The sequence below is a fragment of the Nipponia nippon genome, unplaced genomic scaffold (genome assembly GCF_047370975.1).
Source record: "Nipponia nippon isolate SJK-2023a ecotype South Korea unplaced genomic scaffold, ASM4737097v1 scaffold_1, whole genome shotgun sequence".
Classification (NCBI taxonomy): domain Eukaryota; kingdom Metazoa; phylum Chordata; class Aves; order Pelecaniformes; family Threskiornithidae; genus Nipponia; species Nipponia nippon.
Genome location: NW_028262290.1, coordinates 156,342,675 through 156,357,622, shown reverse-complemented (window position 1 = coordinate 156,357,622; position 14,948 = coordinate 156,342,675). Strand labels below are relative to the sequence as shown.

Sequence of the window (14,948 nt, the reverse complement as noted above, 5' to 3'; positions counted from 1 at the left end):
AAAGCCCAGACATTGTCAACACCATAAGGATAATCAGTTTTATGTGGTGTCATTAACAATGACACTTCAATTAATGGAAGCCAAAATAGACAAACATTCAAAGCAGCCCCTTCAGCTCCCCTCATAAAAAAATGTGTGAACCCAGAAGTAGCAGCATATCTGTACTACAGCTAGATAAGCAGCAGCACAGAGATTCAAGAAAGCTAAAGTTGTCCTGCCAGGAGCTACTGGTGCTGCATGAAAGGAAGTTCCATGATCCCACTATCTCATTTAATTCTACCTTTAATGCTACCTCAGGTAACTCTAAGCAACACTGCAGTCTGAACTACTGACTCATTTTACAGAGAAAATAGCTGAAAAACAAACAAAAAATGATGGAAGACCTTGATGAGATTGAGAAGATTAAGAAAGGGGGAACCTTGAGGAGATTACTTTTCACATAGCAAAAGAAAGGCCTCATCTGGCTTTGTGTAAGTAAGTCTCCTATTTACTGATGTGGAACAGAGAATGATCATCAGGGCGGCTCAGTTATGCTCACAGGCAGTCCTTCTTTTGAGCAGTACAGAGAGATACGTGTGTGTGTATGTGTGGGTTTGGAATGCAAAATAGGCACCTTTCTTACTGGAGAAATAACCTTAACAGCAGAGGCTAGTTGGATAAACTAACTTTTGGACAACTTGCCATGGGTCCAACATTCGAATATTCATCCCACCATTCTGAAGAGCTTTCAGAAAGTTGTGCTCTTGTTTCATCTACAACATCATGAGCTCACTGCTGGAATCACTGAGTGAAATTCTACTGGCAGTGTAATTGGAGAGATTAGACTTCTTAGTGACATTGGTCCCTCTTGCTTTAAGTTTATGAATAAGTGAGAGTATCATTTTGGTAGTCCTGTCTGTTTTAATTTCCCATTACTAGCTGCATTACAAAGCTTCTCTTTGAGAGGTTTAGGAAATTCTTTCCAAAGCCATTTCTCTTTCCGTCTACATCCCTTCCTCAAAGTTAAGATGCCATATCTAAAATTAAAAACGTTGTCTGGCATATGGGTCTCACAAAAACACATTTTGGAAAGCAAGAGCCGAAAAGACTCATTTAACTGTGCAGCCACTCCAACTAAAATGAAAAAAACCCAAACCCCAGACTTCGTTTTTTTCATAATGAGATCTTTTTAGAACTTTTTGTGGTAGAACCGTGTTATAAAGTCTACTGATTGAGTTTGAACATTTTTGACCATAAGATTTTACTTTTCATTTAAAGGTGAACGGAAATGAATCAATTAATTTTTAAGGTAAAATTTTAAATACTGAATAAGGACAGAAATTTACAGTTGGCCATTTTTTATGTATTTTCAATCACTTTTATTGGGAGCTTTCTATTTTATTAAGAAGATAAGCCATGGATAGTAGGTAAAGATAAATTAGTATTTTCCGATATGGACCTCAAAACCTGAAGCTATTATGAGCTGTTTAGAATGGAATTAAGCTGCCCTCCAAAAATGAGAGTGCAAAAAAAAATCTTCTCCTAGGCTTCCAGCTAAGGGGCATCTATACCTCGGGTGTCAAATTATAGGACGAAAGAAGACAACAAATGGGGATGGAAGCTAATGCGGCTTCATAAAATAAACAACGAGATCGGCTGGAGAGCACTACAGAACAGGCAGCACTGCCACAGATCTTTGGAGAGAGACTTTCTTCCCTAAATGGAGTCTAATGCTCTCTACTAATGGAAGAGTATGCGCTAATGCCTGAAAATCCCCCAAAGGGTGCAAAGCAGGAGGTCTGGATGTCTAACAGTTTGATGTTGGCAAATGAGCAGAATTTAGACAAACTGCATCCTGTGGTTTTAATATATCCTTAGTATTGTTCAGAGGATATTTACACAGTATTTATACAGTGTTTCCTTGCAAAACACACTATTGCTTTATTAAGCCATGAAGTAAGCAAATCCTTCATAGACTTCATAGTAAATGATTTTAGGTGCACTACAAAAATTACTCAGTGAACTTCTTCAGCCCATGTTACGAGCAGCTCAGGTAAGATGACTATAACATCATTTTATTATGTAAAAAAAAATACTAGAATCAACTTTAAATCTTTCCTTTATGTCTCCCTAACTGGGAGCTGAGAAGTATTAGATCATAGAATCATAGAATGTCCTGAGTTGGAAGGGACCCACAAGGATCATTGAGTCCAACTCCTGTCCCTGCATAGGACAACCCCAAAATTCACACCATAGGTCTGAGGGCGTTGTCCAAATGCTTCTTGAATGTTGTCAGGCTTGGCGCCGTGACTGCCTCCCAGGGCAGCCTGTTCCAGTGCTCCACCACCCTCTGGGTGAAGAACCTTTCCCTAATGTCCAACCTACACCTCCCCTGGGATATCTTCCTGCCGTTCCCTCGGGTCCTATCATTGGTCACCAGGGAGAAGAGATCAGCGCCTGCCCCTCCTCTCCCCCTTGTGAGGAAGCTGTAGACCGCGATGAGGTCTCCCCTCAGTCTCCTCTTCTCCAGGCTGAAGGATAAGGTATTCCATACATAATTGCCATCTAGGACAAAGGAGAAACTGCCTGTCCCATAAAATTTGGATCCTCCAAAATTCAGTAGCTGTGCACGCCAGTCAAATTCTGAAGCATGTTACACAGAGGTGTGAAGGCTTCTCAGGTGCCCAAGAAGTTAATGAAAAAATTCCCACTGATTTTGATAACGGAGGCCTAAGCCTCCTGTGGAAAATCTCAGTGAACCTTTATTTCCAAATTCTAGAAAGAACCTTCCACTAGATTTCATTACAGCTTTTGTAAGGCAGGTAGCACATACTAAAGTTAGAAAAGTGTGACAAGGGTTGCATAATCATCACGAAAAAGTGAAATAGGTTTTGTGAATTTATTGTAAAGAATTATGTTTCAAGTGTACTACAAGTTTTAGGTGTGGAGCTAGGTCTTGGACTAGTTCCAGCTTGCCAATTTTCATTAGTAATTCTTCTTTATCAGCAGTCAGAGTATCACTGTGACAATCTGCAAGTCTTTGTTCAAAATACTCCTTACATCTTTGTATGAATACAGAGAGTTTATTAGGAAAATAAAGACACATAGAGAATGAATATTTTTGGAAATGCATATATTTAACATAGGCTCTTCTGAACAGGTTCTTGGTAAAGGTATCTATAACGTGAAGCATAGGACAAATTATCCTATAATATTAAACATATAGTTTTTAAGGGTTCATTACCACAGGGGCTTTATTCCAGTCTCCTACAAAACAGAATATTCCCTTAGTTTCAGCCAGGCATTCAATTAAATGTATAAATCCTTCCACTGCTGTTTTATCACTACCCGCAGGGATGAATCAACACCATCAGACATGCTGTCGCCTTCCAAGACATGAAGTTCCTACACAGTAGTTTGCCTTCAGGAGGCACTCTTCTTCCAGTGAAAAGAGGCTGTGAAGAAAATATTGACAGAAAACTTCTTTCTTCCCCTAGGGAACCCAAAATAAAACTGGTGTGCATCACAAGGACACCCTTAGAGCAGCCCAGCATCTGGATCACAAAAGAGGATCTTGAAGAAAGCTTGACTTTCAAAACTGTATAATAGCTAATACTGAATTTATTAATTCAAGATTTAATTCATTAAGCTGTGCTAGTAATTACTCCTCCATCTGGCTTCACACTAGTATTATTTATGTAACAGCTGTCTCTCTTCACCACTCATATAAATAAAAAAATTCTAAATGTAGATCAATTATTCCAGTAAGATGTTGCTTGGAAGAGATATCCATGTAAACTATTCACTGTTATTATAATTTTTCTAATTACTGATCTGGATTAATCAAAAGGAAAAATTATAGTAAAATACAAACTGTTGATGATCCTTTTAATTATTTTATTGTATACAAACTGATATTAGAGTATGCACTGAGGGAGTTACGCATTCAAAGCAAGAAGAGAGGTGGAGAAAGCATCATAAGTTGGGACTCATGTTTATGCTCAAAGGGCACTGCAGATGGCAGGTCCCTGAGGTATCATAATCATCTTCACAGCACATTCAAAAAGGACTGAATATGAAAAAACAAATACACTATGTATCACCTAGTTCAGCCAAGGGAAAACAACCGCACTGCAAGAGCTGTAGTGTTCCAAGGAGCCCAGTTATTCTGAGATGATACATACCTGGACTACCATATCAAAAAGCAGGACGCCGATGAGGCTTTGGAAAACTCATCTGAAATTAAATACTTTCAGCCACTTAAAGATCATTTAACAACAGAAATGTAATGAGTCGTTTTAGATGTGACGTTACTTTGTAAAAATCAAAATTGTATTTTGAACTGAAAAATGTTCAGTTGCCTTTAGATCTAAAATTTCCTTCCCCTTTTTCTAAGTCTCACTGAAAGCCCACCCTTCCCTTCAATATTTCACATGTTACCAGAGGAGTGCTGGGCTGGTAACGTATGCAAATGAGGCACTCCAAGAAGCACTTGTATCCTTTCACCAGTAGGTGCATAGAGACTGCTTTCTGCTCACAAGTTCTGGCATACAGTTTGCAACAGATAACTAATCATAAAACATCAATACTTTCGTCACAAAAAATTTTTAAAATTAATAAATACACACTTTCAACTTTCCTAAAAAGCAAAAAACTTTTAACCAAGTTCTGCCCTAGCTACTTCAGTGTTACAGATTTGCTTTTTATTTAGCTGTCTGGATTTATCTGTCGCCTTTGTATTTTGCTTGCTGAACAAATGGCTTTATCAGCAGCTCCAACTTACAAGAAAAATGTCATTTTTTCATAATCTTATGTTCTATTCACATGAAAACGTAGCAAGGAAATCTAGTAAAATCTAAAATTAAAAAAATAATAAATTACACCTCCTCTTCCTTCTTTCTTCTATTAAATTACAATTGGCCATATCTGTACCTATATATTTATCTTTCTATGTAGAGAGAAAATAAAAACAATAAAGTAACAGAGAGAATTTGGGGTTTGAATGTAACACTACAGTCCAGTTCTTCCTTTGCATGACTCTCTAGTACTCTGGGTGTGAATCTGATCTTCTGTCTGAAGCATCTGCCTGGGAAACCCAGAGATCATTCCTGCCACTAGTACTTGACTTTTAACCATAGCTAGAATCCAAGGCTTTCAACTTTTCCTCAGACTTGCTCTTTCTGTTGGTCCTGTCATCACCAGCCTGCAGCTTCTCTGCCAGTCAGGAAATACTAGCAGCAACAGCTTAAAACATAAGAATGCATTTGCTCCCATCTAGCGTCCCACCCAGTGCGTGCCTAGCGCCTGGCACACCTCTCACAACATGCTTGCTGCAGCTGTACCTTTAACGCAAAATCTGCATAAATTCTAAAATACATAAAATTATAAGCACGGTACAGACAAATACGGCAACTGCAACCACAACAACAAAGAAAGTAAAGGGAGAAAATCTTGAATACTCCAGTTGTCTCTACATTAGAGCTTATCTTTTCTTACCTTTGTAGTCCACTGGCTTTGTATTCTTTAGAAGTTCCATGCACCTTGTTTCCTCCTTGTGAATCTCCAGCTGAAACCTGCATTCTGGATGGACACCATTCACCTGTGTCAAATTAACAGGCCAGGGTCTTGAAACATGAATTAAAATGCTTTATGAAGGATGCAAATACCAATAACGAAATCCACATCACTGGCACTGGTTTTGCCCAAGTATGTGCTAGGCATTTTACAGACACAGTCGTTGCCCATTTTAGCTTCTCACACTTTTCAAAATAAAATGTTAAAATAATCTACTAGAGCATTCACTGGCTCCTTCCTGCAGCATTTCAAGGCCAACTGTCATTTACAAGAAAATATTTAACTTTCTAGTGCATTCACCAATATTGTTTGATGAGACACTTTCGTCCAGAAAAACTGAGTTAAACTGAAGCAGGAAAGTAAACACATTTGATTTTTTTGCTTTTGTAGTAAGTTAGGAAGCTGAAAGTTTAATACGAATCACAGAACATGAAAACCAATGAAACTGCGTTCTCTCTGACGTGGTAAATTTTGCTTTTCTTCCCTTTTCCACCATGTATATTTTACCTCCTGAAGGCCCCAGAGAATGATTATTTGATTCAAGCAAGTGCTACACAGGAAGAAAACCCCACTCCTTTGAAAATGAAAGTACTATTGCCTTTACTCATTTATAGCCCTGCCCCCAGTTCCTTGGTTTTCAGAAAGGATTATTTATGTCCATGGGAAGAGACACGCATATAGCAGTAGCGGGGAGAGAAAGACGACACCGGGAAGTTGTACTGAAGTCAGTTGGATTCCCAGAGCCTAAGAGAGAAACATGCAGAGTCCATAAGAGACTGCATGGGGGAAATGACTGTAGTAAGTGACAAATGGGAAAGCAGAAATGGCCACTGGAGCTGAAGGGACAGTGAGATTAGCTCAAATGAAATGACATCATAATGAAATAAAATGTGACTATGCTGTACTTCAGTCATCCTCACACTTGTACCAAGAAAAGGGTGGTCTCTCTCCAAGCTTCTCTCTCCCCTTTTCTCTCTCTTTTTCTAGGAGACATTTATTAGCAGAATCTGGTAATAGTATCTGATTCATGAGACACTATTATTTTAAATGGCAATACTTAATTAATTAAGCTGTGATCATGGACCCAGAACCTAGGACCCAGAGTTAGGACTGAGAACCTGGTTATTCTGCAGTCTCCGTGTGGGCAAGCCACTTGCGCGGCTTTTAAAAATACAGTGTAATAGCCTTAAGTCTAACAGCAGGAGCTGTTATGAAAACTCATGAAAATCTGTCTCCTCTCCAAATGTCTCATTTCACCATCTATAACATCAGAACCTTACTTCATTTTCTCTATATTGGCTATTGGAATTATATGTTTTCAGGGCAGATTTTTTTTGTCTTCTTAAAGTGAATTTGTACAGATCCTTAACATAATTTAGGATTTCTAGCACTTATAATAGAAGGTTCAGCATTATATTGAAAATATCTGTGTTTTGTTGTGTATTATCTACCATCCAGATAGCTCCCATGAAAAATAAAGTCCCATGTATACATGATGTTTTAAATTGCATTTTCCTTTCATATAACAGATTTTGATTTTTTTTTGTTTGTTTGTTTTTACAACTGCAAGCATTCGGTAACTGAAAGTAGATCTCCTACTTATCAAAAAGTATTATAATTACTGGGTCTTGGAAAGGTATGTTCCAGTAAATAGAAATGTTAACTAAATGAGGGGTAAATCAAAGTAGCTACTGCAAGCAAGAAACCTGCCAAATAAGTGACTTCTCTCTCTCATACTTACAAAAGAACTGCAAGTTTCTCAGCATCACTGATCTAATAGCAAACGTTACTTTGAGAACATAAATTTGTTAGTACTCAAAGGTAACACAACATTACTTTTCAAACCCGGGATGCATGCCAAACTGTAATATACTTTGTTCTAATACATACACCAGTTTCATTCAGATGTACTTCACCAAGCTAAAGAGATTTAGGGTTCAAGACTATGTGGTACTAACCACTTCCCAAAACACATCAGGAACCCCAAAATGGATTTTGAGGGCACTCACCACCTTCCAGGGCTAGTGCTCATCAACCTTTCCCTCTGCTTTACCAAGGGCAGGTAACCCTTTGCAGGCAGAACCGTCTGTGCTGTGTTGCACATTGTAAAGGTACACAGTTAGCTGGAAATCCAGCTGAGGAGTCTCTCCACGTTCTTAGTGGCTTAACAATTTTTAAGGCATCCAGAACAGCAGTTTGACTGGAAAAAGATTTCTTTTGACAAGCAATGACATTTACCTTCAGTATGGTTTCCCGACTTTTGTTGGACATGATCTGTTGTTTTAAATTTACAATAACAAAAAATGGAAAGATTTAGAGGGCAGATTTTTTTATTTTTCATAAATCATGTGTCCAGCAATGTTATAGACTTTTACAAACAATTGAAGAAACACTTGAAAATATAAATATGTTAAAAGCAGATGCCCTAAATTTGAGGACTTTAATATTCTGAATGCTTTGTACGTTGTTATCCAGTTAAAGAGAAATTAATCATGCAGATTTTCCTCCTCATATTATCATAGAATCGTTTAGGTTGAAAAAGACCTTTAAGATCATTGAGTCCAACCGTTAACCCAGCACTGCCAAGTCCACCACTAAACCGTGTCCCTAAGCACTACATCTACCTGCCTTTTAAATACCTCCAGGGATGGAGACTCCACCACTGCCCTGAGCAGCCTGTTCCAGTGCTTGACAACCCTTTCGGTGAAGAAATTTTTCCTAATATCCAATCTAAACCTCCACTGGCGCAGCTTGAGGCCGTTTTCTCTCATCCTATCGCTGGTTACTTGGGAGAAGAAAGAGACAGCCTCCTTACAGGTAGTTGTAGAGAGCGATAAGGTCTCCCCTGAGCCTCCTTTTCTCCAGACGATAATTCTGATTGCTAGCGACCCTCCGGACTGCACCAAGGCAGTGCCCTGTGAAAACTCCCAGCAAACTAGGGGTGGCCACCGGCTGCCGGGGAAGAGAGCGGGGACAAGCGATTCGGCGACGAACGGCCCGGCGCCGGCCCCCTCAGCGCCGCTCCGCCGGGGACGGGGCCCGGGCCCGGCCCGCGCTGCCCCGCCGGGGCGGAGCCGTCCCGGCCCCTCAGGAGCGCCCGGGGGTGCGGGGCGGCGCCCCCCGCCGCCTGCGCCTCCGGCCCGGCCCGCCGCTGCCCGTGCGGCCAGGGAGCCCGTCCCCGGGAGCGCCGGAGGGGAGACGGGCTAGGGGTCCCGGCGGGGGCAGGAGCCGCCTCCCCTGCGAGATCCCCGCCCGGGGACACCCGGTAAGCGCGGGCGGCCGGAGTCACTTGTCTCCCGAAGTGAGTGCGGCGGGGCCGAAGTCTCCGCACCTGCTGCGGCTACCGCTGAGCGCCCCCGCTCCGGAGAAGGGGGGAAGCTGTGAGGGAGCCGGCAGCCCGGGGGGTTCCGCACAGGCACCTCAGGGACGGGGGCGGCGGGAAGAGCCGCGGGGCTCGCCCCGTCCGCGGTCTGGAGGGGCGAGTCACCCCCCAGGGCCGGGGGGGAGCGCGGGGTGACTTACCCGCCCCAGGCTGCAGCAGAGGGAAAGGAGGAGGATCGGCAGGTTCCTCATGCCAGCGAAGCGCCGGGGCCGGCGGGCTCCGCTGCCCCGCGCCGCGCCGCGGAGCCCTTCCGAAGGCGGCGAGCAGGAGCCGGGTCCCGCTGCGGCACCATAGGGCCCGGGGGCCGCCGCCGCGCTGCCGGGGCGCCGAGCCGAGCCCCGAGCCCCGCGGGCGGCCGCCGCCCTGCGGCTGTAGGCGGCTCCCGCACCTGCCCCCGGCCGCCTCCCGCTCGCCGCTCCGGCGGCCGTCAGCTCCCGGCCCGACTGAGTCCTTGCCCGCCGCCGCCTCTCTGCGCTCAGCTCCTCCTCTAGACCCCGGCTCCCTTCCCTCCCGCTTCTCCTCAGCCCCTCTCCTCGGCTTCCTTTTCTCCTCCTCCTCCCTCTCCCTGCCGCGGTTGCTCCCCCCATAAGAGGTGCGGGCCGTTCCCCTCAGCCGGGGCGCCCCCCGCCCACCCCGGCGACCCGCAGGTGCTTCCCCGCCATCCCGGGCTCCTGCCGGGTTATGGACGGCGTTTACCCCGCTCTGCCAGCCTCGAGAAGCCCCCTCTTCCCATGCAGACACACCAGAGGGGCCTGGGTGCCCGTCCCGACAGCGTACCGGTGCCAGCACTGGGATGCCTTTTGCCCGTGAAACCGTTAAGATAATCGAGCACGGTCCCCCCCCGCCAGACACACATGAAAACCCACACACAGATGTGGGGTAAGTGAAGTGATCCCTGGCAGGGTCAGTCTTATCACTGGGCAGATCAGCAACTGTATTACAAAATCTTTCTTCCCCCCCAAGCTGTTTTTTCCAGGTCTCAATAGAGGACCAACAGTTTAAGGCAACTCTGTATTATTGCCTGGCAGTTTACACCAGGCATGGATCTTGGTTTTGCCTCACAAGACATTTAAAGTATATAATTAAGTGACATTTATGTTACCCTGTGCCTTTTGTTGTAGAAAAAGCAGAGTTTATATGCTGGCTTTTAGCTGAGAATGAGAATAAATTAGAGTTGTCTTTCCACTGTCTTATATGTGCTGTAATTTAAGTACTATGTATTAAAAGGGACTGAGCAGGCAACATAAGACTGTCCTAAATATCCTTATGCCACCCAAAATAACCAGCTATAAGCAAACCAAGGACACTTCTAGGGAAAAGCTGAAGAGAATTTTCATATTTTTTAATGCATTTGCAAAAATTCTTTTCATATATTGAGAAGAAAGACTTGATTATAACCTCTGTGATATCATTAAAAATAAATACTACAAACCATGAACAGCAGTGTTATAACCTGCATGCTGAGAGCAGAGGGAAACATTAATGGAGAAAGAAAAACTTCTTGTAGGATGGCATATGATCAAGTAATGAAAATATTTTCACTGTAACAGAAAATAGTACCCCTTTGGATTGACTTTGATCTGTATGTGACAGGTGGACCGAAATGCCAAATTGCACCTACTTCTAAACCAGCTGTGTTGGAGAAGAACCTGGTTGTGCTGCTAGCTCTGAGATTCCCAAGCAGACTTTCAGGTCAAACCTCTTGGAAATGGAGAATTGCACAGTGCAACCCCCCTGATTCCCAAGACCAGTGTCCAAGGTTCCTCTTTGGGCTCCTGGTTATTGATACATGCAGTCTGGGGATGCTCTTAGCAATTTCTTAAGAGCTATAGGTCTTTCCAAAATAACAATTTCAAAACCATTTCTCTAATCTCATATTTTACAGGAATCTGATGTCTTATCATTATTGCAAGGCTTTGGAAAAATCCTTTCTGTTGTTTTCTCTCTCTTCAGAAGTTATTTCTTCACTTTGTGAAGTGAAATTTAGTCACTTTGTGATGACTGGCATCCTGCTAAGAAAGCAGTCTTTAAATCCAGTCACTCTCATGAGACTGTCCCCCAGCTGGACTGCCCCAGCGGCTGAGGACACAAGAGTTGCCAGACACCAAAACTCAGTGTTTGATTCTTCGAGCAAATGATTCATTAAGCTGTTGAAGCTGAGTAGCCTGGGAAACCAATTAACAAATTAGTGTTACCATTCTGTGTAGAAACAGTCTTGGGAACTGTCATCATTATTCCTTCTGTGGAATGACAGAAACTAGTATCTTGGGTAGCAGGCAGTGCACATATCCTAGAACTGGCAAAGAAGTTTTGAAACTAGTATCTGTTCTATCAGAATATTGTCCAGAGTCAGAAGATTGTCCAGAGTCAGATTTTTGTGATGTTTTGTTTTCAATAAATCAGCATTTTAAGGCAAAAAGAAAAATCATCAGTTATTTCTCAGACATTTCTTCTGTTGCTGTTCCCAGTGACTCTTTGACATGAAAGAGAAACCAGATGAAAGAGGGGCATCAAATACTAATATTTTTGTTTAGATATAGCTAAGTGCTTTTTTTTTTTTGCCTGAAAAGAATACAAATTATTGATGGATGAAGCCCAGAAAACATGGTTCAAGGTCTTTTCACTTAAACGTAGCACAATTCAGTGCTCTGTTATAGCAGATGTAGAGGGGGAAAAAAGAACAAGAATGGAACTAAACCAGTTGTTGATATATAGAGATATATATGAATGAGACTGATACTCTTATGTAGCAAAGAATGGATAGGGTTATGAAGGAACCAAGGGGTCATATAAATTTAGACAGACATAGTAGATTTGATGCCATTTCCAAGAATGGCCTGTCAAATTCAAAGGAAGGAACAAAGAAAGAGATTTTGTGGAGGTATCCATGAGGCACAGAAGGACTGCACAGACATGGAGGAAAAGGATGGAGTCCAGACATCAAGAGAAATTCATCCCCTCTTTGCAACACAGGTGGTAGAAAAGTAAATGCGGTTTGACTGAAATAGAAACTATTTTGAATCAGCAGAGCCTGGGTGTTACAGTAAAAGTGGAAATGGAAAGTTTAGTTGCAGGTAATGGACCTAGTGGCAAGCAATGCCAAGGTACTGCAAGCTCTCTGCTCCCATGGCATGTGCAGGAGCCAAAAGGTTTGCTCTAATTCCAGCTGTTGGAAAAGTCTGCCTACCAAGGAAAGGTACATGCCAGTAGAGTTGTAAGTAACAAGTACCTTCTGCCTGGCCATCTGTCTCTTCAGAGTCCTCTGATACACAGTGTTGGCAATAAGTAGCTTGTATGATTTTGGTCAGGCCCATGGAGAAGCAGCTGACAGCTTTCCATACTGAAGCAATGGCATCAGTCCCCTTTGAGCTGAATTCTTATAAGCTTGTGGAGTTCAAGGTGTTTTGACAATTTGTATTCTGTCGACAAATCATGTTCTTGTCATGTATAAAGACTAAAAAGCCATTGCTTTCATTGTTTAAAAGTAGATTTTCTTCTGTTCAATCATCTAACAATTATTGTTTACACAATGCATGACATACAGTTGCCAGAAATACCTGAATCACATGAAAAACTTAGAAGGATTTCCCTCAAAGCATGTGTACAAGCCGTCTTGGACAACGTGCCTTTTTCAAGAGTGGCTCTTTCTTGAGCTGCTCAAGCTATTTCACGTGTTTTGAGTCCTGCTTTTGAGACCACAGAGAGGTTTTTTGCTTTCACTTTATGCGGAACGCTGTACTAAGTCTCATTGCAAAAGGGATGCTCTTCCTAAGTCTTCACACTTAGCAAAGACACTAGGTCTTCATCAGATATTCCTAAATCTCCCAAAGGCGTTCTCTACTGTCATACTGCATTTTGTTAGGCTTTTTTTTTTCCTGCAGTCCGAATACTGAAGGGAAGATTTTATCAGCCATTAGACATTAATTAGACATTAGAATTAGACATTAGAGAGGGTTTCCCAAGAAAAAGGAATTGTGACTTTAATGTACGTGCTGATCGGACTTTTTATATTGGAGAAGATTAAAGTTCCCCCAATTTTAGCATTGGTAACTATTAACATAGATAATCTTATTGAGCCTCTTTCGATGATCAGATGGAAGCACAACAAAGAAGGTGCCAGGCCCGAGTGGGGCGAATGATACGTGTCCTGCTCATGACAATGGGAATTCAGACCTTGGACAGGCTCCAGGGGACATGTGGCTACAACACCATGCTGTCAGAAGCATCACAGTGTTGCTGCTGTCCAACAGCTGACCCTCCTGCACCAAGTGTTGCAGTAGCTGCAGTAAGAGAAGAAGGTGAAATGCAGATTCTCTGAACAAACTAAAGAAACTCATCAGTGTATTTCATCTGCAGCTCCAGCAGGTGTTCAAAAAGTCCTCCTAGTTATTTCGAACTTTTGCTGTCGTTACTGATCATCTTATGTCTGCATAATCTCTTGAACCTTATGCTTGTTTTTTAGACAAAGAAGCAATACCGTGCAGAGGGAGAGTTTTCTAAGGAAAGGCTGTCCTTAAGTGTCACCTCAGCTTTTTCATTCTCTTCCATTTCAGCATCTCCAGCAGTCCCCTGCTGTCTCCAGGCATGAAGAGTAGCTTCATGCTGTAGCTGAGAGCATATCTTCTAGTGATGATGCTCAAACTGCTCCACAAACTGCTTTGTTGCAGTGGCCTGTGAAATGGCAGTTTACCAGCATCAGCATACCACGTGCATCCGAACAGCACATACTCCTAACCAACAACATAGTGATATGAAGAACCCTTCAGAGTGGTCTTTCTGTAATGCGCAAGTAGCTTGGCTACTCAAAAATAGGTTTCTGCAGATTAGAAACACAAAGAAATTCTATGAAAACAAAAAGACTTTTCTTTTTGGTATGTTAAGCTCGGGACTCACAGACTTTTAACTGGCTTGATTAAGGAGATGTCTGTAACTGTGAAGTCTTCCATCAGGATAAGGCACTGCGACATTGTTCACCAAAGACACAGAGTGTAGTCTATAATACCTAGTGTAAAGTGTGCAGTTTTGTCCTCTCTGCCTCAAATGTATAAGATTCCCAGGTCTTCTGTAATTTCAAAAGAGTGAGAAGTCCCTTCAGTATAATGAACCTTTCCAATTTCTTGGCCAGGGTATTCTATTTTTCATATTTCCATTATAGGCAGGTCCTTTCATTCATGCTTCTTGAACAGATTAAATTAATAGGTATTCTGTTACATTCACATGTATAGATGAAGTAGAATCTGATCTTTTACATTTATAAATTAAATATAAAATAAATAATTTGGGTATCTGGCATAATGGAAAATACACGGCTAATGTCATTTTAGCTTTGATTTACTACAGAGTTCCAAGTTTGATCAGTGATTTTTGAGTCTTTTACTGGACATGAAGAAATCAAATCTTTTTTTTTTCTGAAAATTTGAAGTATTTTTTATTCTGATCCAGTGAGAGGAAAATTGTCCCCATTAGTTTTAGGGTTTTTGTAATGGTTAGTTATTACAATGATAATTTTTTTGTACAATTTAAAGTAAAGGATAGGCTTTGCCACAAAACTCTAGAGGCAAAACTCAAAAAAGGCAGAAAAAATGAACTGATAGAGTGGCAAGCAAGGCTTTAGAAAAATAGAGAAGAGTAGATGCAGAAGGGAAGACAAATGAAAAATAGAATAAAATAAAAGTATTATTTATCAAGAGGAGCCAGTACCAGCATAATTCAATACTTTTCTTTACTAAGACATATTTTCTACACAACAAAAAGACATTATATTTATTCTAGATAGCTATCAGTAAAGCATTTGATACAGTGCCATAGAAATTGCTAGTTAAAATTAAAATGATGGAGCTTAATGAAAAATTTATTTGGCCAAAATGTGGTTAAATAAACCTGACAAATTAATGCTGATGTGTAAATAGGGGGATGAAAGGAAATAACAGTGAAGTTCCTCAGAGATCAGGCTGAGGTCCTATTTTATTATTTTTAGTAATTGTTCTCATTTTTAACAAAACAAAATTTGCTA

General features: G+C 41.8%; 1 protein-coding gene and 1 long non-coding RNA gene across 3 annotated transcripts in view; one reads left to right on the top strand and one right to left on the bottom strand.

Annotated features, from left to right (window-relative positions):
* Positions 1–9,376, bottom strand: part of VIPR2 (vasoactive intestinal peptide receptor 2) — a 64,589-nt gene extending 55,213 nt beyond the window's left edge. Inside the window, exons 1-2 of one of the 2 annotated variants that reach the window (XM_087729878.1) lie at positions 9,324–9,376; positions 5,476–5,578 (exon numbers count right to left, since the gene is read on the bottom strand). In XM_087729878.1, the coding sequence (XP_087586004.1) occupies positions 5,476–5,515 (40 nt within the window). In that variant the 5' untranslated portion in view covers positions 5,516–5,578; positions 9,324–9,376. Of the gene's footprint in view, positions 1–5,475; positions 5,579–9,075; positions 9,301–9,323 lie in introns of those variants that run through there. The other variant, XM_087729868.1, reaches the window with a different exon arrangement.
* Positions 8,651–14,948, top strand: part of LOC148057681 (uncharacterized) — a 54,214-nt gene continuing 47,916 nt past the window's right edge. Inside the window, exon 1 of the long non-coding RNA XR_015698516.1 lies at positions 8,651–8,818. This is a non-coding gene — a long non-coding RNA (uncharacterized LOC148057681). The remainder of the gene's footprint in view (positions 8,819–14,948) is intronic.